Consider the following 23,412-nt stretch of genomic DNA (forward strand, 5'->3'; position numbering starts at 1 on the left):
TGAACTACTCAGTAGCCCTGAAGCTAACTGACAGGTGAAGCTGCCATACCCCCTTGGTGCTGCCAGGTCCTCTCCAACCCCCACCAGAGGTGAACTGGTAATCTGTGAGTTCTGAAGAATCCCAGAATGACCAGCGTGCTCTTGGGCAGCAGCAGTTCACAAACTTTATTTCTTGAGGACCCCCTGGACCCCAAACCCCAACTTCTATAAGCATACAGACCTTAAACGTGATCATTTACAAACGTTATACAGACCTACAGAGTTATGACTCTTATATAGAGTTTTGAGGATACTGTAGGGTGTTATTTTATAAATGTAAGTTTTACAAATAAATCTTGCTAACATCACTCTACCTCAGCATAGACAACAACAAAAACAATTAAACCTAGACAGCAAATGAAACTACAGAGATTATACTTCCAATCATGCATCAGGGTTCCCACCAATACTTTAATATTCAAATATTTTTTAAATAGGAAATAAAGGTGAAGAAGGTTTGTTGGGGAAACCTGGGGATCCTGGCTTCATGGGACCATGGGGCGTGAGGGGACATCAAGGCCCCCAAGGACCACTGGGCAAACCAGGACCCCAAGGACAGCCTGGATATAAAGGACATCAAGGATACCGTGGCTTCCCTGGACTGACTGGAGATCAAGTAAGATAAATGCTTTGTTTGATAGCATTAGCCAACACTTCACACTCTTTTTCGTCGCCTCCATTTACAAAGTCATACTTGAGGAAGTCAGGATTGTTCTTGTGCACATTTGTTGGGTGTTTCTCAATGTCAAGGCGCCTGGCCTTGCGAGGCGATGTCTTGCGAGGCCAGGCGCCTTGCTTACGAGGACACGGTCCTTCCTTGGTCAAAGAAAACGGTTAAATGGAACAGATTTGCATGACATGACCACGGCGATCATGTGACACGGGAGATAACGTTATATTTTATACGTATTAGTTTCAATATAAATACATAACGAGCCTTTTACTTTTTAAATTGTGTATATGTTTGTTAAATTAAAAATATAAGTGAGTTACTACCCGCTAGCCACCGAAGCTGCAACTACTAAGCAACTAACCAACCATAGATAACTTCATTGGATCTAAACAAAATATATTTTAAATTAGTTGACTTACTTTTAAACTTGAAATGTGTCCCCGAAGTAGCTGCCGGCTTCTGATCCGCCATCTTTTTGAAAATACTGCGGTGTTTTCTGGGTAATTTTTGACCAAGGCTAGGCTACAAGACACCTCCCATGTATCCTCGCTCAGCTAGCTTAACGGCTAACAAACAGAGAACACGCACCTCGGTAGAACATGAACATTGGAACACGTCTTGGCGGCTCCAGACGACGAATCTCCTAGGCAACCGGGGCGGGGCCAAGACATCAAGGTGAGGTTTCTCGGCATTGAGAAACACCCATGGTCTTTTGGGGGTGGGGGGCTTTCATCATTCCCACCTTTATAGTTTTTGTTTTAAATACTTCTCCATGGTAGCTCCTACTTTGTAGCTTAGCAACAGTCTACATACCCTCACACCCCTTCAGGCCATGTACCGTAATTTCCGGACTATAGAGTGCACGTCAATATAAGCCGCACCAACAAATAAAAAGGTTTTCTACACACACACACACACACACACGCCGCACTCGAATACAAGCCGCGGCGCAGCAGCCACATGCAGGTCTCCGCCGTACAGCGCATGTACGGCCATAACGTAAGATAATTAGACAGAAAGACGCTACACAGAGGTTTTTCGTTGTTTTAATTCAACAAAACAAGTTTTAAACACGGGTGAACATGCCTGCAAGTTTCGAAAAGAAAACAGCACTGATAGCATTCATATTTCTGGATGGTTATGAAATAAAAACAGCACTGACACGTTATTACCGGTAATTTGCATGTTTAGAAGAAAAGAACAGTGCTGACACAGCATTAATAAGCCCTGGATGATTAGAAAATAAAAACTGCACACAAAACATGCCTGGTTAGTAAATAAAACACACTTGCCTACCAGAAGAAGTCATTCGCTCTCATCTTCCTCCTGCGCATTAAAGCCATTAAAGTCCTCTTCTTCAGTGTCGGAGTTGAACAGCCTCAGAAGAGCTTCGCCACATACCTTTTCTGTGGCGATGTCGGTGTTGCTGTCGTCATCCCCGGGTGAAGCTGGCTTGAATGAGATCTTCCCGCTGCCGTCTCCAGCGCCGAACCGTGGATTCATTCATGCCAAGGTTACGTGCGGCAGCACTGTTTCCCTCCTTTACTGCCAGATCGATGGCCTTCAACTTAAATGCGGCATCATATGAACTCATACATGTAGTTACCATGATGAGGGGGTATGGATTTGAAAAAAATTCTTCGTTGTGCCGGCTGCTTGCATGTACCATTCAAATGAGCACTTTCTTCCATTTCCACTTTTGACTTCCACCTGTTTCACTTTCTGCTAAAGCGCCCCCTAGTGGCAGGTGAAGGAAAATCTTCAGTAAAGCCGCACCTCATTATAAGCCGCACGGTTCAAAGCGTGGGAAAAAGTAGCGGCTTATAGTCCGGAAAATACGGTATTAATGACCTGTTTTCTTTTCCTCTTTGCCTTGCCCTTCACCTTGGAACAACTTTATTGTGTTTAGAACAGTTTTAGAATCAGAAACCCTCTACTTATCTTGTCTTCATAGGGAGACCCGGGATGTCCTGGAACACCTGCTAAACCTGGTCAGCCTGGGTGTCCTGGACCAAGAGGTGTGAATTTGCTATGGCCAAGTTTTTAATTAAATTCATGTTCACATATTTTATCTGCTAAATAAAGTTGTTTTTGTTGTCCAGTGCAGATTGTCCTGCAATGAGTGTTTTTTGTATTTCAGGTGACAGTGGAGACTCTGTTGGTTGTACTGGTCCACCTGGAGACAAGGGCCTCCCTGGAGATGGAGGATTCAAAGGTGAAAATCCCCATTTCTGTTCAAGTCTTCTAAAGAACTGTCACAAATCTATATCAGTTATCTACCCATTGCCTTGCAGGTCTTCCTGGAGCCCAAGGAGATCCTGGACCAAAAGGCTTTATTGGTGCTCCAGGACAGAAAGGATGCAAGGGACATAAAGGCTTCATTGGTTGCCTTGGTGAACCAGGTACTGAGACCAACCTAAGCCAGTAGTTAGAATAACTCATTATTTCAGTGTTGTGCTCCTTCAGAGACCTTGTGTTTCCATCAGGTGTGATCGGTCCTCCAGGACCCAGAGGCCGGCCGGGTTGTCCAGGTCTTCCTGGGGAAGCAGGTGCCACTGGTCCCCCTGGATTGCAGGGTTTCCCAGGTCCTAAAGGTCAGAACCTGAAGAAATGTCTGCCCCTTTCCTCTATCTGATAGCTTTGCTAATGGCTAATGCTCCACTGTTAGCCTATAAGGCAAATACGTTATTATGAACTGTCTCAGGTTGTTTGAAATATCTTTAAATATTATTAATATATCAGCACCAATGACTGCAACTGTCAGTTCCACAACATCACACATAGACTTGGCAGTCCAATAATGCTTTCTTCTTGGTGATGATTTTGTCTCTTATTATAACATGCCATGCCATGCCATACCATGCCATGCCATGCCATGCAATACCATGCCATACCATGCCATGCCATGCCATGCAATACCATGCCATGTCATACCATACCATGCCATGCAATACCATGCCATGCCATGCCATGCCATACCATGCCATGCCATGCCATGCCATGCAATACCATGCCATGCCATACCATGCCATGCAATACCATGCCATGCCATACCATGCCATGCCATGCCATACCATGCCATGCAATACCATGCAATGCCATACCATGCCATGCAATATCATGCCATACCATGCCATGCCATGGCATACCATGCCATACCATGCCATGCCATACAATGCAATACCATGCCATACCATGCCATACCATGCCATGCCATGCCATGCAATACCATGCCATACCATACCATACCATGCCATGACATACCATGCCATGCCATACCATGCCATACCATGCCATGCCATGCCATGCAATACCATGCCATACCATGCCATACCATGCCATGCCATGCCATGCCATACCATACCATTTTTCTCTAAGGGGCTTTACACGTGAAATTTTAAAAACAAAAACACAGTCAGAGAAATACCTCTTAAAAACAATGTGAGTGTAATCATAAAAACAGACACCAAGCACTGTAACTATACAATAATCAAAAATCCATCAGTAAAACAAGGATGTAGAGCAAGGGTGGTCAGCAGCTCTGACAGTTAAAAATGGAGACGGCCATTTTAAAGGAAAGAATGTTGAGTTAGATTCTAAAGCAACCAAGAGCCCTGAGGCACTTTTCAGCAAATATGAAGGTCACTGGTTGTTTTTGTGTGGATACTTTTTTTGCATCAGGTCTTCCTGGACCTACAGGACTTCATGGATTGGACGGACTAAAAGGAGTGAAAGGTGACATGGGAACCAGAGGTATGATACAAAAACACCCACAACAAAATAATGAAAGGGGACATGAAGAAGAACAAGGTGGTCTGTGCTGAAGTATCTCACGTCTAAATCCAAAAGACTCTCAAACAGAGTTTAGAGTGATGTTTTCTATTGAGGGTGAAACATTTTCTGATTTTCTTTTGAGGATTTTAACTTCAGGTTGCATGTTATTAGAATTATTTGTATTTCCTCTCTAAAGGTTTCTCATTCTCTTCAGGTCTTGGTACAAAGGGTCCTCCAGGTTTCCCGGGACCTCCAGGACAAAAGGGTCCTGATGGGGTTGAAGGTCCTTATGGCACGTCCCAGCCAGGACCAGTAGGACCCAAAGGCCCACCAGGACCCAAAGGTCTGCAACATGATATTCTGTGTTTAACCAGCAGCGGAATCATTTTAAACTCTGACCAGAAGTGTGTCACTAACCTGGTTGCTGTTCCAATTTTAGGACCTCAAGGTTGTAATGGACCTCCAGGTCCACCTGGGCATGATTGTAGAAAGCGGAATCCAGGGTCTTTTGGAGAGCCGGGTGGTAAGGGTCCAGATGGAGACCCAGGTAAGTGATGTTACTCTTGATGTCGAATCAAAGTTCAGAAGGACTCCCACTCTTGTTTTATTTTAGGACACAGTGGAAAAAGAGGAGAGCCGGGTCCAAATCCCCCAGTTTGTGGAGATGAAGGGGATGATGGTAATCCTGGGTGCCAGGGGCCAAAAGGACAGATAGGATTTCACGGGCCACCAGGAACTCCAGGCCTCCCTGGAAACCAAGGACCTAAAGGTTCTGTTCTGTCAGGATATTGGACCGCTTGGTCCAGTTTCTGACTCTAGTAAATCTGGCCCTAGCCCTTTTACACGGATCTCATCAAGGTCCATCATGGATGGTACCAAAGGTTCTGACCACATTCGTTTTAATGCTGTTTTTCTTCTCTGTGTCATAAGGTCTGAGAGGAGAACACGGTGACCTCGGAGTTCCTGGTAATCCGGGTCCAAAGGGGGATCTAGGTTACTCTGGGCCTAAAGGACCAAAGGGATCAGTTGGACCAGAAGGTCTAAAGGGGGAGAAAGGACAAATGGTCCCATGTCCTCCATATTCTTCACCAGAACCGGGCCCCAGAGGCCCACGTGGCCCTCCTGGTGCACCCGGAGATAAGGGCCTGAGTGGAGAATCTGGTAGAACTGGGCCAAAAGGTGAGAAACGGGCTGGTTTAGATCTTTAGGCTGTCCCAGTTTTGATGCTGCTTGTTTTTTTTATTTTGGTGGATAAGTGATGGAGGATTGTATTTCAGGTCTGAAGGGCGATCCGGGTGAAGCTGGACCGACAGGTTGTGTTGGGCCAGAAGGTAAAAGTGGAGATGAAGGAGATCCGGGTCTACCAGGTGTGAAAGGAATGCTGGGAAACAAAGGTCAGACCAGAACCTGCATTTCACTTACTGATCTCCTAAGTCATCTAAGGTTCCTGGTAAACTCTGATCAGTCTTCATTTGTGTCCAGTCATGTAAAATGCATGATGATGTCACTTCCTGTCACATGGTGTCTATGTTGTAGGTGCACCTGGTGACGTGGGCGATCCAGGTCCTTGTGGACCATCTGAGAAGCTGAAACTTGGTCATCTGTTAGTGAAACACAGCCAGTCTAATGTGGTTCCGCAATGTCCAGAAAACATGACGCCTTTGTGGAGAGGGTACAGTCTGCTCTACCTGGAAGGTCAGGAGAGGGCACACCCTCAGGACCTTGGTAAGGGCTGGCCTGGCCTGTCACTCGCCCGCTGTCTATTCTACACAGACGGCGAGTCTGGATACTTAGAGGCAGAGAGCACCGTGAGGGGCGGGACTAGCCAGCTCAAAAATAACCAATCAGACAAAAGGCAGAAATGACGACTATTGCGCGGCGCTGTAGTTTTTTCAGCTGTAGTGAAAGATGGCATCTGGCGACGGCACAAACGTCTTTCTTTTGAACCGGGGTATTCAATTTCGCTCCTGGAGGGCCGGTATCCAGCACGTTTTAGGGGTTTCTCTGCTCCAACACACTTGATTCAGTGGTTGAATCATCGGTGCAGCAGCTCATCAGGCTCTGCAGCAGCCTGTTAATCACCTGCTGATTGAACTCAGGTGTGTTGGACCAGAGTTAAAACTAAAATGCGCTGATACCGGCCATCCCAGCCCGGAGTTGAATACCCCAGCTTTAGAAGAAAGGCTTTTCTCTTATCCAGGTTCAAGAGACATGTCCGAGTCATTTAGAACCGAGGAAAGAGCCGCAGCGAACTCTGCTTCAGACGCCATCTTTGTTGTTTATGGGAAACGGTGTGTGACGTATGGTGCTCAGCGCTGATTGGCTCTATTAGAATTCTCAGGGGTGGGGATTTTTGGGAGGCCCTTTGCTTCCCATTAGGAAGCATCAGCACGGCTGGCCTGGCTAGGAAAGGGTGCACTACAGAGAAGTCCAGTCATATTAAACCAGGACCTGGTTCTGGATCTGAACCTGCTAGTCTGCTGACTGCGTCTGAAGTCATTAGTCTTTTTTTGGGATGTTTCCAGGTCAGGCCGGTTCTTGTGTGCCTATGTTCTACACCATGCCATTCTCTGTCTGCGGTGTGAGTGGCTGCCACTACGCGTCTCGAAACGATAAGACCTACTGGCTCTCCACGATGGAAAAGGCTCCCAACAGACCTTTTGATGGAAACATCATCAGAAACCACATCAGCCGCTGTGTGGTGTGTGAAGCACCTGCCTCAGCGGTGGCCCTGCATGACCCCAACTCCAAACGGCCTCCAGAGTGCCCCGAGAACTGGACCAGCATCTGGCAGGGGTACTCCTTTTTGATGGTGAGAGCCAGAACAACTAGACCTTCTCAGAACTTGTGAGGGTCCAAGTTCAGTGGGTTTATGTAAAGACCTGGAACACTTAGGAGGAAATCCTGGAATTTTCTGTTCATGAGTGTGACTTGAGCGTTAAGGATCGTGGGATCCTTTAGGATTCAGAATATTGTTGGAATCCGCTTTTTCAGAAAAATCTTTTTGGGTCGATTAGACTTTGTTTTTGGTTTAACGAGGTCTGATGTCCAGAATTGTTGCTCCCAGCGGGAAAAGTTTAGTTAAAAAATAAAAAAAATTCCTTCTTTATTTATAAACTACAGCAGCCTTTATCCAGTGACCCCCTCCAGTCCAGCCAGAGCTTTCGTGGTTATTTTAGGCACTCCATTAGCACGGTGGGGCACAGCACGCTGAACCCATTCTTTAGGACAAACGTGTTATCGAGCTCTTCACACTGACTGGAAGCACGGTATTCCCGCTGGACATGTCTCTGGAACATTCAAAAATATTTATTTGTCCAAAGTATTCCAGGTCCGGGAAAGAAAAGCTTTGCGTGGAGAGAAACGATGAACTGTTGGTGGGATTTGCAAGATTAATCGTTCAGTAACTGATACCAAACTTAAACTTTACATCTACAACAAGGAACCAAAGCCACCTCCCCTTCCGGTCGGCTCATGGGTCCCCCGACCAAAAACATAAAGAACAGAACGTAAGTGAACGGGGCTGGTCCGCTTTGCCTTCGCCCTGCATTATACATTAGTTGTATTTCGATTTAAATGATAAATGAATGATATTGTAATTTGAGACTTCTTAGCTTGTTAAAACTGGAAATTAAAAAGACAAATCAGAGGTTGCATTCATGATGTCACAGCAGAATCTCTCCTCCATCATGTCTGCCACTTTCCACATGGCCAGATTCATGAACGTCACATGTGAAATCCATGGCACGCGCTAAATGGGTTCAGAAATTAAATTTTATGGATACATAGACTTCTATTCTTTTCTTTTGGCAGAAGGGGCCTCATGGACCGGAAGCAGGGCTGTGATTTAGGCTCCCTGTGCAGCTGGTGATGATGTCATTTCCTGTGTGTGTGATTGACAGTATACAGGTGGAGGGGATGAAGGCGGAGGCCACTCTCTGACATCACCAGGTAGCTGCCTATCCCAGTTCAGAGCTCAGCCCTTTGTGGAGTGTCAAGGTGCTCGAGGAACCTGCCACTTCTTTGCCAACGTCTACAGCTTCTGGTTGACCACCCTCAGCAACTCCTCCAGCACTCTGAGCGACGTCCAGGACCAGAGCAACCATGTCGCAAGGTGCAGTGTCTGCATCAGGCTGTGACAGTGCCGATACACCCTCTACATGGAGCTCCTACCCCTATATGGAGCTCCACCCCCTACATGGAGCTCCTCCCCTATATGGAGCTCCACCCCCTACATGGAGCTCCTCCCCTATATGGAGCTCCACCCCCTACATGGAGCTCCACCCCTATATGGAGCTCCACCCCCTACACGGAGTTCCTCCCTCTAGATCAGAGGCTCCCAAACTTATTTAGCCGCACACCCCCTTCTATGTCCCGACCATGTCGAAGCACCTCTCAGCCCCCACACCAGGGCGTGGCTATGGGGCTATATATACAGTCAGGTCCATAAATATTGGGACATCGACACAATGCTAACATTTTTGGCTCTATACACCACCACAATGGATATCAAATGAAACGAACAAGATGTGCTTTAACTGCAGACTGTCAGCTTTTATTTGGGGGTCTTTACATCCAAATCAGGTGAACGGTGTAGGAACTACAACAGTTTGCATTTGTGCCTCCTACGTGTTAAGGGACCAAAAGTAATGGGACAGAATAAGAACCATCAATCAAACTTATACATTTCAATACTTGGTTGCAAATCCTTTGCAGTGAATTTAACAGGATTAAAAAAAATATGACGGACCTTTTTCCCCGACACTTTCATTTTTGAAATAGTAATTAATAAACATTCAATAGCATTACAATTTCCTTTGATTACATTTTTAATTAATATGTAGAGTGCCCGGGTAACACATAAACAATACAGTTAAAGGGTTTATCTTAAAGTAGGAGCATTTAACCTGTAGCCAGAACCCCTCTCTCTCCTTGCTTCTGCTCTGATGTAAACCTGAACTGGCCACCTGCTTGAGCGTAATCAGAGATCTCTAATGGGGCATGCTGCAGAGCCTGGAGTCATGATGAAGTTCTGGATTTAGCCTCAGACAGGCTCATGGCTGTTTGAATGTTCTGGCTGAAGCTGCGCTCCACTGCCACATGGACTAACAAGCGATCCTGGGGGTGAGGTTCATAACTGGGGAGATCGCTCTGTTTTCATGATCTCTAAATAGAAGCTTCTATTTCCATCCATCCATCCATTTTCATCCAATTATCCGGAGTCGGGTTGCGGGGGCAGCAGCCTAAGTCGAGAGGCCCAGACTTCCCTCTTCCCAGCTACTTGGGCCAGCTCCTCCGGGGGAATCCCAAGGCGTTCCCTGGCCAGGTGAGAGACATAGTCCCTCCACCGTGTCCTGGGTCTACCTTTAGGTCTCCTTCCGGTTGGACGTGCCCGGAAAACCTCACCAGGGAGGCATCCAGGAGGCATCCTGACCAGATGCCTGAGCCACCTCAACTGGCTCTTCTCGATGTGGAGGAGCAGCGGGTCTACTCCGAGCCGCCCCCCCCCCCCCCCCCCCCCCCCCCCCCCCGAATGACCAAGCTTCTCACCCTATCTCTACGGGAGAGCCCAGCCACTCACTCAGAAAACTCATTTCGGCCGCTAGTATCCGCAATCTCGTTCTTTCGGTCACTACCCAAAGCTCATGAGCATAGGTGAGGGTAGGAACGTAGATCGACCGGTAAATCGAGAGCTTCTCCTTCTGGCTCAGCTCTCTCTGACAGACCGGTACAACGCCCGCATCACTGCAGATGCAGCACCAATCCTCCTGTTGATCTCACGCTCCAGTTTTCCCTATCCTCCCCCACCATCTCAGCCAACTCACCACCAGGTAGTGGTCAGTTGACAGCTCCGCCCCTCTCTTCACCCGAGTGTCCAAGACATGCGGCCGCAGGTCAGATGAAACAACAACAAAGTCGATCATCGAGCTGCGGCCTAAGGTATCCTGGTGCCAAGAGCACATATGGACACCTTTATGTCTGAACATGGTGTTCATTATGGACAATCCATGACTGGCACAGAAGTCCAATAACAAAACACCACTCAAATTCAGATCAGGGGGGGCCGTTCCTCCCAACCACACCTCTCCAGCTCTCACTGTCGTTGCCCACGTGGGCGTTAAAGTCCCCCAGCAGAACGAGGGAGTCACCGGAAGGAGCGCTCTCCAGCACCCCCTCCAAGGTCTCCAAAAAGGGTGGGTAGTCTGAACTGTAGTTTGGTGCATGAGCACAGACCACAGTCAGAACCCGTCCCCCCACACGTAGGCGGAGGGAGGCTACCCTCTCATTCACCGGGGTAAACCCCAACGTACAGGCACCAAGATGGGGGGCAACTAGTATGCCCGCCCCTGCTCGGCGCCTCTCAGTGGGAGCAGCTCCAGAGTGATAGAAAGTCCAACCCCTCTCAAGGAAACTGGTTCCAGATCCAGAGCCATGCGTTGAGGTGAGTCCGACTATATCTAGTCGGAAGCTCTCAACCTCACACACCAACTCGGGCTCCTTCCCCACCAGAGAGGTGACATTCCATGTGCCAAGAGCCAGCTTCTGTAGCCGACGATCAGACCGCCAAGGTCCCCGCCCTCGACTACCACCCGTCACACACTGCACCCGACCACTTTGGCCCCTCCCACTAGTGGTGAGCCCATGGGAAGGGGGACCCACGTTTCCTCTTCGGGCTGTGCCTGGCCGGGCTCCATGGGTGAAAGCCCGGCCACCAGGCGCTCGCCAACGTGCCCCACCTTCAGGCCTGGCTCCAGAGGGGGGCCCCGGTGGCCCACGTCCCGGCGAGGGAACACGGTTTCCATTCATCATAAGAGGTCTTGGAGCTGCTGTTTGTCTGATCCCTCACCTAGGACCTGTTGGCCATGGGTGACCCTACCAGAGGCAGAAAGCCTCAGACAATTTAGCTCCTAGAATCATTGGGTCACTCAAACCCCACCACCACTGTAAGGTGGCAGCCCAGGGAGAGGCAATTTCTATTTCAATTTTCTATTTCAATTTAGAGAAATTCGATTGTTTTAAAATCACTTAAATGTGCTTTAATCACGCAGTAGGCTAGCCATGGATTATCTCTGCATCCAGCACCTGCTTAAATGTTCTGACGGCGCAGAGGAGTTCTGAGCACTCTGAATCACCACCGCAGCTCCGTGAAAGGCTGAGCGGAGGATGCTTTTGTCACTGAATGTCGTAAGGTGCTATTTCAGCCACATTTTTAAAATCACTCACTCCTGCATGCGCTCTTCTGCACCCGTTGGCCGTAGCTCCCGTAGCCATTAGACTTTCCACCTCCCGCACCCCCTAGCGGCAGCTCTACACTTAGGGGATCACTTCTTTAGATGAAGCTCCACCCTCTATATGGAACTTCTCCCTCTTTATGGAACTCCTCCCTCTACACAAAGCTCCACCCTCTACACGGAGCTCCTCCCTCTACATGGAGCCCCTCCTACTACACGAAGCTCCACCCTCTACATGCCCCCCCCCCACCCCCCACCCCCCCACCCCCCACCCCACCCCTGCAGGCAAAAATGACATTTGAAGGAATGAAGGGTCCCTCCTTCTCTCTGGTTCTATTTCTAGTCCTGGTTCTGGGTTATTTAGTGATTTGTAAATATGTTTGAACTCAACTGTTTTATATTTTTTCTGTAAATGTCATAGTATTTATTTAGCCTGAAATGACTCCTGGTGCTATTTTAGTCTGATTTTGGTAATAAGATGATTGTTTATTCCTGTAGCAAATGCTTACATCCAAAGAAAAACAGATAAACCCCACATGCTTGTTTTTGTGTGGGAGGCAACCAAGAACCAAAGATGAATGGGGAGGACATGCTAATCCTTTGCAAAAGGGCTGCCCTGGGATTCAAACCTGCAACTTACTTGCTGCAAGGCTACAGTGCAACTAACTCACTAGGTGCAGCCTCACCTACATCCTCCACCTAAAGCAGCATCAGTTAAACGCTTGACAGTTTCTCAGGTTGTGAAGCTAACGCTAATGTGTAGAAAATTAAGGTTTATTTCATGTGACCTAAAGTATAAAATCTGTCAGGTGCATTTTTAAAATCTTTTAAAACATTTTAATTTAAAAAAGATCCCATTGTTTTAACGCCCAGACCGGTGAGGAGTTACTGTTTCCTTTCTCTGTAGAAACTTTTTGCTAATGTTCAGAAACTGTTTGTCTTTGGAAAATCGACTCTCAAATAAACTGCATCAAAAATCGAAGTTTTTATTTCGTTCAATAATCATTTAAAGGCTTTGCAAAGGCTTTGCCCTCGTCAGTGGTAAGGGCAGCTAACGCGCTACAGGATGTTAGCATAGCATGATAAAACAGCCAACTCTCACGCACTGAGCATGAGACACACGCATTTGACCCTCTTCATACGCTCAGTGATGTGACGTTCATGAACGAATCTTTTGAACGGGTTTTCAAAGTAAATGATGAGAGCCGATCGAGTCCCTGTGGAGAGCCGTTCATCTTAACAAACCTCCCCGGAAGTCACTCAAACCCCACCCACCGCTGTGACGGATGTAGGAGAAACCATTGATACACGTATTTATTTACATATCTATGGTTATATATATATACACGTGTTCATCAAGCCCCCACAATGCGGGACAGAAATTGAGTCCAATGCGGAAGTGAAATAAATTGCAGTTCCACCCTCATCCACTAGGGGCTGGTGTCAGAAGCGAGCAAATCCTCATTGACTCCCATGTTAAAAATACCAATTTCACAGCAGAAATAAACATGTTTACAGCCTGGTACCAAAACATGTTTTAGGTTTAAATGATCTAGTTTACACTCATGACAACTCTGAGGGGGGTGAATTTTTTTCTCACTCTTCTGTTTAAGTGTATTAAAAGCCTAAAATTCTGTATAATTAATGAGCATCAGACCCACGTGACCACAGAGCTAGCTCCGTGGAAAGGCCTCAGTAGAGCCTCGGTCTGGCTTGGAAACTGTTCCGTCAGTTTCAGTCTCTCAACTTAGACCATTAGTTGTAGCGTTTGTGCGTTCTTTTTTGGATATTATTTGTGCAATTGTTGGACAAAATGACCTGCTGTGGCATTAATTGCATTAATAGAGCATCCAAGGAGTCTCCACTTCATTTTTTTCGGTAAGTAAAATTATATTTATGTATTTTAGGTCACTGCCGAGCTGAGCTTAGATTTTAACATGTACTGTTTACCCATGAAATTTAAATGTAATAGGGTAAAACCCAGTGCATTTAACATAATGCTGCACTTTAGAAAATGGGTTGAAATATAACATGTTGGTGGAGCTGGGTTCCCACTATCGGCTTGTGGAGCTCTCGGGAGACCGATGTTTTCCACCCGTTCTCCCCTCCCCGCAGCTCGGCACATCTCTGTCTGATCGCAGCTCGCGGGCTGACGGCTTGTGGAGCTCTGGGATGGAAACCTTTCCACCAGGTTCTCCCCAGCGGCAGCTCTGCGCATCTCAGATCGCAGCGGCGCTTGTCTGCAGTGCGGCTGCCGGCTCGTGGAGCTCTCGGGAGACCTCTGTGTTCCACCCGGTTTTACCCAGCGGTCAGCCCGGCGTATCTCTGACTCAGAAGCTCTGGTGTTGTGCAGTTAACTCCGATTGTAGCTAGGTTGCTACCTCCGTTAGCTTAGCTCCCACCTCCGCGTTAGCTTTGGGTTAGCTTCAGGTTAGCTTGTAGCTAGTTTGACCGGGTGTCGTCAGTTGATCCCAGCCTTACAGCCCCACCCTCAGCTAAACCTCTCTTCCCTTTAGTGGAATTGTCTGGGCTTGACGGAACCTGTGACACGGTCAAAATGGCGGTGGTGGCCACCTCCCATTTATCTTGAAAAACGTGTTATTGGAGCCTATGGAAACCCATTGTCCATATATGTATATGTTGATGGTTTATATACATATCTATGGTTATATAAACACGTGTTTATATACATATCTATGGGAGGAACGCTAACCAACCCCGTGCTCCAACACGGACACCGCAGGAAGACATTACTCTTAAACTGTGCCCCGGTGATTTCAACTCATTGCTGCTGGAGTGAAGCGCTTATTAAGCTTTTTTTTTCATTTATTTATTCATTTTTTTGCGTTTGGTAGATCCCTTTGGCTGATTAGTTAGAAAGTAGGAAATCTAGGAAACAGTTTTTCTGGAAGATGGAGAGAACATGCAGCATGCAGGAAGGTTAGAGAGAGAAAGGACAGGAAGTTATTCAGATAAAATCAAGAAAAAAAAGTAGGTAGATTCATCCCCAATACACATTTTTACCTGTGAAAAGCAGTAATATATAAGCATTTAATATTTATACATGTGATAGAATCAGATCACCCCAGAAGTCAGTCCCACATCCAGGGCCGTATCAAGGCATTTGGGGACCAAGGCAAATATAGGCTTGGAGCCCCCACCACCTCACTCCCTGCTCAGTTAATATAAGATGGCAGCGTGCTGAGAGTACAGATTGTTGTTGCTTTTATTTAATAAACAATCATTTTAAAGCACTGTTATTATATCTGACTGTTTTTAACACCAATCCTAGCTCAGACACCACATCACCTTCCACATGTCATGAGCTCACTGAGCGTCACATTACCAGATTCATATTGAAGTTGTTTTGGTGAAAGTAACTTAAAGTAATGCTAAAGTAGTGTAATGCCTTACATTTTAAAATCAGTAATATTGTAATGTAATGAATTACTTTGAAATGAGGGTAAGAAGTAATAAATAATGCATTACGGTTTTGAAGTAACTTACACCGTCCATAACCAGGTTATTTGTACGGAAGCCTGGAAAGGCCAAAATTCCTCAAACGTTTTTTTTTCCCTACTGGCTGTTATGAACGAATATAATAGAATAGAGTAAATGTTATTAGTCCCACAGTGGGGACATCCACTCATTACAGCAGCACACACACTTACAGTAAAACTGATTCCAGACAAGTTAGCTTTGATAACTTCAATAACTTCATGCTGATGAACACATGAACATAATCCTGTTTAGTGGATGCAACTACATCAAGAAGTTAGCTTAACATGATAGATTTTTTTTTCTTGGCAGGAAATAATAACTGGTAATATTATGAAAGACATGGTATCCCCCCCGATGGAATTTAAAACATTTACATTAATTATACTTAAGTTCCTGTGTGACATGTAGCTGTAACTCTTTACTGCTGACAGACAGACAGACAGAGTGTGAAAAAGTTCAGGAGAGTTGGATGTTAAATTTTCCTCACGAAAAGAAAATTTGTATTAAACAAAGGTCAGTTCCCTCTGTGAAGTCAGATGTACAGAAGAGGATTAGGGCCACTGGAAAAAAAAAGAAGAAAGAATTTTGACTTTTTTCCCAGAATTCCCTGTCAGAATTCCGAGATTAAAAGTCAGAAGTCTGAGAAGAAAAAAAAACTCATAATTCTGAGAAAAAAGTAAGAATTCTCTAGAACACAAAAAGTCTCAATATTAATCCCCCCCACCCCCCACCCCCACCCCAAACCCCCAAACGGTCGGCAAAGTGTTCGCTCCCAACCCCATCTCACTCTTTGGAATGCTCAAAAGTTGGCAACCCCGAATTAACCACACCTGTCCTATCGTGATGTTTTAGGGTTGCAGCCAGTCTCCTCTCAAGGCCAGCAGGGGCGTGTCCAGGGAGTGGGCTGGGGTAGCACACGCCACCCTTGGAATCTGATTGGCCACCCCAGGTGCCACCACACTAATTTGCCTTTAAATAGGCTTTTCATTGTCCACAAAAGGCTTGGGGGTAAAACAAAAAAGCATAACCATTGGTGCCACCCATGCACAAAGTTATGCCTCACCTGGGCCACCCCATTTTAAAAGATCTGGACACGCCACTGAAGGCCAGGTGCCTTGACATTGAGAAACACCCATTGTGTCCTTGACACCACCTGCTGAAGGAGGGGCCGGCGGTGCCTGTGTGGCCACAATCGCTCATCACCACCAGTGTGTTTGGGGGTGAATGGGTGAGTGAATAAATGTGTTGTAAAGCCTCTTGGGGGGTTTTAGGACTCTAGAAAGTAAACTTACATTTTGAGAACTTAATTTTCCACAAGTCCAGACACATTTCAATGAAATGAAGTTTATTATTATTACCATACATCACCTGATGCAGATCTTAGCAGATGTCCACACGGCCTACAGCTCTAAACAGCAAATTAAACAAACATCTGATCCTTAGTGGGTTAATCTCTGGTTGAAAAGTTTCATTAGAAATGTCATTCAGACAGATCAAACAGCAAAACAGGCAGGAGCCTCACAAGTGAGATCAAGTCACATGTCGGTCCCAAAAACAAGCCTTAAACTTTAGAGACAATCATTTGACTAAATCTGTAATTTCATTACAGAATAATTAGAATTAATTACTAGTCAGCTGTTAACAGGTGAGTTCATCTGACAGAATCAAGTCTTTATCAGAATAAAATTGTTTTACTTCCCAGAAATGATTATTTTCATCTTCACTCCGTGTGTTTTCAAGTCAATCGACTCAATTCCAAGTCTCTCGTGATTACAGGACCGGCGTCCTTTAGGATAAAACCATCTCCATCCTGCATCGTTTCCTGCTTTCAGCTTTTATTCATAAAATCTGCGTGTTCTGACCAAGACTTAAAACATTTGAAAGAAAATCATCTGAAATTTAAAATTGTAAGAAATAAAATGTGAACACGTCTAAAATGCTGCATGGCTTTAAAGCGGAGCGTCTGTTAAATACCTAGAGTTAGACTCCCTTTGATCATCTCTGCAAGGTCGACCAACACCAGACGGTCTGTGGTACATTTACTTTACAGATCAAGATGAATAAAAGTTCCAAACATTATCAGATTTAAATACTCTGAACTCTAAAAGTACCTTTAGATTAAGTCTCAGTAAATCTTGAAACTGCTCCATAAATCCCAGATTCCAAAGATCTCACCGGTCCTCCTGCTACAGGCTCTCGGTCCGGCTTCCACAGCTGGGATTGAGACATGGTCGTGGTTTGTATTAAGTTCCTGCTGGAGCGTTGGATCGGAATCGGATTAAAATGGTTCTGTTGAGCCTGAAACCGGATCAATGGACCTTCAGTTTATCAGGAATGGGAATCAAACACGAGGAACCAAATCAGGTTTGGAGTCTCCATTCTTAAAGGAGACTCCGCCTCCTTCTCATCAACAAACTCCTCCTCTACCAACAAGCCCCTCCCCCTGTCAGAGAGCTATTCTGGATTCATTCTCTACTCTAAGATTATTTAAAGAGCTCATCCAGTGAAAAGGACTGAAGAACTGTTCATTCGCTGTGAAAAGAATCGGCAGGATCGAGAGGAGCTCAAGTTTGAGCCGGGCTAAACGGGTTGCACTTCAAACGAACCAGAAGGGTCCGACCAGACCTGCTTTTTTCTATAACGCTCTGAGTTCTGGTTCCATCCAATAATGAACAATTTAAGTAAAAAAGTTCTGCTTCTCAAATTGAGTTTGGGCTCAATTACAGAACATCCTCTGGGTTCTCCTGAACCGGCGTTCGGGTTTTGCGTCTGCGAGGTCTGAAAGCAGAGAGGCAGGACGAGGCCGTGAGGGCGATCCGGCTCAGTCCCACGTTCAGGCAGTGGACCTCCGACGTGACCGGTACCTCCGCAAAGAGGGCCCGGTCCCGGGACAGGGGACTCGGGCCGGCGTCGCTGCTCTCAATATCTTTGACAATGTTCAGAATCTCCTGGCGCTCCGTCTGTCGAGTCATTCCTCGGATGTTCAAGATGGCTGACACGTGCTTCTTCCTGAACACAAGGGTATTTGTGGGGGAGGGGTTAAAGGGCAGAGTTTTATCCAGTTATCCGGACGTTCAGTCTCAGACGAACACACCCATACTCCAGTCTTCCATCGCTTTGTTCTGCCTGACTCGTCTACGTTTCGTTGCTGCGTACCTGATGTCCGGGAACTCTTGGACCAGAACTCCGACCTCCATCTGAATGGACGGGACGTCCTCCAGTTGGATGATCTCTGAGATACGAGACAGGGCGCTGTCCAACCAGCTGGACGGAGACTCCTGCAGCATAAAGAAAATCAGCTTTCAAGTTTAAATCAAACATATGTGAGGAGCCTGAAGGCACCGCGGACGGCGGTTCCGCTGCTTCCTGGTTTTCTGTCTCTTTCGAACATTTGAAACCGAGGACGGGAGGACATGTAGAACATTTAGGAACTAACCAGGTCTTTAAAGAGGATTTTGATCTGTTTGCCTTCATCTCTGAGCCGACCAGCCATCCTCTTCCTCATCTTCATGGAGGTGCAGATGATCCTGCCCCTCATGACGGAGCGGAGGTACTCCATCACCACCCGCCGGTGGACTTCAGCCACCAGGAACTGGAGATCACAGACACACAGAGGGCGGGGCCAGGTGAGTGTATCTGCATCAGCTGACCCTACCTGGACCAGGTGAGAATGTACCTGATAAGGAGGACTGTCCATCCTGCAATACTTCTTGAAGTCCTCCTTGATGAGGGCTTCGATCTGCTCGTAGGGTTCTGTGTTACTCAGCCACTTCCTCTTCACCAGACGCTCAAAAAACATCTGCAGTGTTCAGAAACCAGAGGGGAGGGGTTACGGACTGAATGTGGTCCAACCCAAACACCAGCAGATCCTTGAGAGCCAGAGATCTGCTCACACTTTGCCCTGGGTTTTGCCTGTCAGGTTAAAGGACTCAAGCAGGAACCGTTTCAAGGCAGAATGCTGCTATGAAGGAACCATCAGGTCAAAGCTGACACACTCATTCTCTCTCTAACACACACACACACACACACACACACACACACACATGCAAAAAAGAAACGTTGTTCTGTTTACACCCGACTGGTTCTGATGGTTTCATCAAAGATTCCGTCAATAAATTAAATTACTTCAGATGATCTTCATGCTGCACAAACAGGAGTGTGTGTGTGTGTGCGCGCGTGCGTGCGTGCGCGTGCGTGCGTGCGCGTGTGTGTGTGTGCGTGTGTGTGTGTGTGTGTGTGTGTGTGTGTTTGTGTTTGTGTGTGTGTGTGCGTGCGTGGGTGTGTGTGGGTGTTGGTGTGCGTGTGTGCGTGTGTGTGTGTGTGTGTGTGTGTGTGCGTGTGTGTGTGCGTGTGTGTGTGTGTGTGTGTGTGTGTGTGTTACCCTGATGTGCAGGTAGAGTCTCTCTGACAGAACTCTGACACCCTGCTGGACGATGAGGTCCAGAGACCTGTTGGCCCGCTTCAGAGAGTCCTCGCTGACGGACGGGTCACACTGAGCACAGCGCTGCACAAAACCTCTACACACACACACGCACACACACACACACACACAGTTAGTGAGATGTGGTCTACGGCTGACCACAAATCCACCTTAAAGCACCTTTGTCCCACAGCTGTTTAAGGTTCTGAAGGAGGGGCTCGGACTGGCTTCCCAGAGGGTCCGACCCGTCTCTGTTCCTACCTAAACGGGGGACAGCAGTTGACCATGGCGATGGTTCTGGCCGTGTAGCCATCCTCGCTTTCTCCAAACATGCCGCTCTGCATCCCTTCGTGGAACATCTCAACCTTCCTCTGGAAGCTGCAACAAACCGGATCAGCGGTTCTGGTCAACATGAAGGTCCACTCAAACAGAGGTGAGTTCTGATCCTCAGCACAGGTTGGTCCAATCAGGTTCATCCGGTAAAAACATTCAGTCACATTTTTTAATTATTCTAATAAAAACATTTTAACAAATTCATAGAAAAGTAAACATTTATAATGAATGTTTCATGTTCCAATTTAATTCTATTTAAGATGTTTTTAACTTTAGTTTTTTGTTTTATTTTAATGCAATCAATTTTATTTTAATTATCATTTCATTCAAATAATTTATACTGTTTTTAACGAAACGTCATATTTATAATATATTTTATTTATTGTTTATGTATGATTGAAATATTGTATTTTGTGTTCTAATTATAGAAACATTATTTATTCGGCATTTTATTTTTATTTTAATTCGAGCGTATAAAATACGCACGGCCCCCCGTCTACCTCTCACGTGCTTAGATATCGAAAAGCTGTTGTTCAGGCAGCTGGAGGCTCATCCAGGTGACCTCTGAACCCTTTGGTCACTTTAAATTAAACTAAATGTTGTGATGACATCATCATGTGAAAGACCCAGCTGAGATATGTGAGGTAGTGTCTGATATTTGGTTCTGGAGGTACCGGACCTGTACAGGAAGTCAGCCAGTCCGTTCAGGCTGCACTGAGCCACTCTGGAGCCCAACGACCTGTTGATGGAGGCGGAGCGCTCCAGGTCCACCTGCAACCTCTGAGCCAAACACAAAGTCAGCAGGTCTTTAATCTGAAGAGGTTCTGACGGACATCAGAGCACAACGTGGGTTTGTTTACTGAGTTTTCATGAAGAGCTGATGCATTTTCAAACTGAGGGACAATAATGAATGTTTTCATTCTCTTTGAATTTTCTGTTTGTCATAAAAGTTTGACAAAACCTTTGCAGTAATTAGGCTAACTGGCCACGAGGGGGCAGCAGTCAATCAGACATGACGGTTTGTGCTTGAAAGCAGCTCAAGAACAAACTCAGGAAACAAGGAAACTGCGTCATGACCACAAACTGGATACCTGTATGACGTTTTTGGCCAGACTGATTTGGTATTCTTCAACGTTCAGATTCTCCATCCACCTCTTCTCCTCCTCATCCAGAACCTGGCTCAGTTCTGTGGTCACCTTTGCCTGCTCAGGAGCGCACAAACATTGAGTCAACCACAGCTCAGTGCACACTCTGATGATCAGTTAGCGTGGAGCGTGTCAGATCCGCTCACCCGGACCGAGTTCAGACAGTCCAGCTCCAGTCGGTCCACGGTCTCTGAGGGCAACAGCGGGCCGAGCGGGGCGCGGCTAAAGGGACTCGTTATGCAAACTGTCCCCAGAACGTCCCTGAAACACACACACACACACACACGCCCGCTGAATACATCCTGGTGATCCGACACAAGATTTGGCCACAATCCGCTGTTTTTGTTTTATTCATCATCGTTTTAGGATCGTCAGCGAGGCACTCGCTTCTGTCCAGTTTAGTTTCGAGGCCGTTTATTTTCATTCTAATCAACATCTCTTCTACTTTTTTAGCGTCTTTGAAATTAAGCCCATCTAACCTCGTGGCTGGGGCTTCGTGGATAGATTGGCAGTAATATTTTTTAAAGAGCAAGTCACCCCCAGCCAGAGCCTTACTCAGCCCACACCTGTTTAATAAATGAGCCACGGAGAGCAGAGAAACTAAACAGCGCACGGCTTCCTGGTCTTGTCCAGAGGAGAGAGAGGAGAAGGGAAGGCCTGGTGAAGGAGGAGAGCGGCTCTGGGCCGAGTCATTTCGTGTCGGAGGCATGGCTGGGACTCGGCTCTAGAGCAGCCACGTCACAAATACCGGCTACCATAGAAACACCAGCCTAGCCAATAGTGGCGGCTCCAGAAATGTTTTTCTGCAGGTGCTATGAAGGAGCTAGTCTTTTTATTGCGGGTGCTATGAAGGAAGTGGTCGTGCGTACCTATTGTTCTCTAAACACCTTCAACACTAGCAGATACACATGCGTGCACAACACCTCAACAACACCTGAAACAATTATGATAATAATAATGATTAATCATTAATACACATCATAAACATATGAACAATCACTGACTTTTCCATAAAATCATGAACACATACAGCCACACAGAAAACCGTCTATAGTGTTGCAAGGTTAGCTAACGTTAGTGTTAGCATTTCCAGCGGCAGAACCCTGGACTGCTGCAGCGGTTGAGGGTTGACTCTCTTCATCCAGATCTGTAGGTTTTTGTGGGTCTGAGATCACTTCCAAACATTCATTTGTTTCTGACTGAACCCGTGGAAATGTGGGCAACAAAAACGATCCATTTTACCACTAGCTAGCTCTACCTTTCACTCGTTCACAGGTGGAAAATGAGGTCAAAGGTTAACACCAATTTCCTGTTTTGGTTTAGATTTTTACTATGATAATTTACTGGTTATTTTTGTTTTGTATGTTAAATATTATCACATCCACACGTTAACTAAAAATTAAATTGTAAAAAAAAAATAAATTGAATACTTACTTGGGGGTGCAATGACTAATCCAGGGGTAGCTATAGCGCCCCCTAGCACCCCCCTGGCGCCGCCACTGCTAGCCAATAGTGAAGGCTGATTCTAATTCTAAGTCAGAGCAAACGTTTAAGCTAAACGGGGAAAAAACTGTTGATTTAAGACGATTATTTATTTACGAAATCTTAAAAAAAGATCTACTAAAATAATGAACTAATGACCATATTAGTCACATTTATAGTTAATCCAAACAAGTTAATTTGGGGTGACTTGCTCATTAGGTGTTCATCTTAACAAATATTTTATATTTATTTTCTTACCCCTAATCTGGGCACGAATCAGTGAAATTTCATTCCTCGAACAACTTTTACGAGAATCCCTTGTGGGGGTGCGGCCTGCTGCAGGACTCTGACCTGTCCGTTTGGGCCCTGCAGACCCAGAGGACGCTGGTACCTGCTGTAGATGTTGTGCAGCCAGTCCAGTAGAGAGTAGATGTCACTGATCTCCAGCTGGTGGTCCGTGATGCCTCTCAGGCGATTCGCCACAGCCTGGTGGTAGCTCTCCACATACACCTGGTAGAGGTCAGAGGTCACAGGTTAGGGAGTAAAGTCACCCTGCAGCAGCATTAGGTCCAACGGCTAACCTGGTGTTAGATCATGGAGGCACCATGTTCAGCTGACTGAAGATGAACCGTCATCACCTCCATCAGCAGAGGAAGAGCTAGCAGCTCTGATTGATTTGAAAGGTTAACTTTCACCAGCTGCTGATGCTGGTCTGATGTTTCCTTTTCCAGATGTTACAACTAGCTGATGTAATCAATTCTGACTGATAATTTATCAGATCCATCCATTCTCTTCTGCTTATACGGAGTCGGG

The 23,412-nt window shown here is 46.2% G+C and overlaps 2 protein-coding genes across 2 annotated transcripts in view; one reads left to right on the plus strand and one right to left on the minus strand.

The window, feature by feature from the left end:
• col4a4 (collagen, type IV, alpha 4) overlaps positions 1–9,985 on the plus strand; it is a 44,289-nt gene extending 34,304 nt beyond the window's left edge. The window contains exons 33-46 of the mRNA XM_054742378.2: positions 477–655; positions 2,667–2,730; positions 2,853–2,927; positions 3,007–3,114; positions 3,199–3,306; positions 4,394–4,465; positions 4,701–4,829; positions 4,926–5,033; positions 5,100–5,255; positions 5,417–5,665; positions 5,764–5,880; positions 6,023–6,211; positions 7,012–7,298; positions 8,389–9,985. Of these exons, the coding sequence (XP_054598353.1) occupies positions 477–655; positions 2,667–2,730; positions 2,853–2,927; positions 3,007–3,114; positions 3,199–3,306; positions 4,394–4,465; positions 4,701–4,829; positions 4,926–5,033; positions 5,100–5,255; positions 5,417–5,665; positions 5,764–5,880; positions 6,023–6,211; positions 7,012–7,298; positions 8,389–8,625 (2,078 nt within the window). The 3' untranslated portion in view covers positions 8,626–9,985. The remainder of the gene's footprint in view (positions 1–476; positions 656–2,666; positions 2,731–2,852; positions 2,928–3,006; positions 3,115–3,198; positions 3,307–4,393; positions 4,466–4,700; positions 4,830–4,925; positions 5,034–5,099; positions 5,256–5,416; positions 5,666–5,763; positions 5,881–6,022; positions 6,212–7,011; positions 7,299–8,388) is intronic.
• A 6,562-nt stretch (positions 9,986–16,547) lies between these two features.
• exoc3l2b (exocyst complex component 3-like 2b) overlaps positions 16,548–23,412 on the minus strand; it is a 33,401-nt gene continuing 26,536 nt past the window's right edge. The window contains exons 6-15 of the mRNA XM_015950848.3: positions 22,991–23,109; positions 21,264–21,378; positions 21,064–21,174; positions 20,652–20,752; positions 19,901–20,017; positions 19,601–19,736; positions 18,896–19,018; positions 18,656–18,811; positions 18,376–18,497; positions 16,548–18,228 (exon numbers count right to left, since the gene is read on the minus strand). Coding sequence (XP_015806334.3) covers positions 17,940–18,228; positions 18,376–18,497; positions 18,656–18,811; positions 18,896–19,018; positions 19,601–19,736; positions 19,901–20,017; positions 20,652–20,752; positions 21,064–21,174; positions 21,264–21,378; positions 22,991–23,109 — 1,389 coding nt within the window. The 3' untranslated portion in view covers positions 16,548–17,939. The remainder of the gene's footprint in view (positions 18,229–18,375; positions 18,498–18,655; positions 18,812–18,895; positions 19,019–19,600; positions 19,737–19,900; positions 20,018–20,651; positions 20,753–21,063; positions 21,175–21,263; positions 21,379–22,990; positions 23,110–23,412) is intronic.

Source organism: Nothobranchius furzeri, chromosome 13 (genome assembly GCF_043380555.1).
Source record: "Nothobranchius furzeri strain GRZ-AD chromosome 13, NfurGRZ-RIMD1, whole genome shotgun sequence".
NCBI lineage: Eukaryota > Metazoa > Chordata > Actinopteri > Cyprinodontiformes > Nothobranchiidae > Nothobranchius > Nothobranchius furzeri.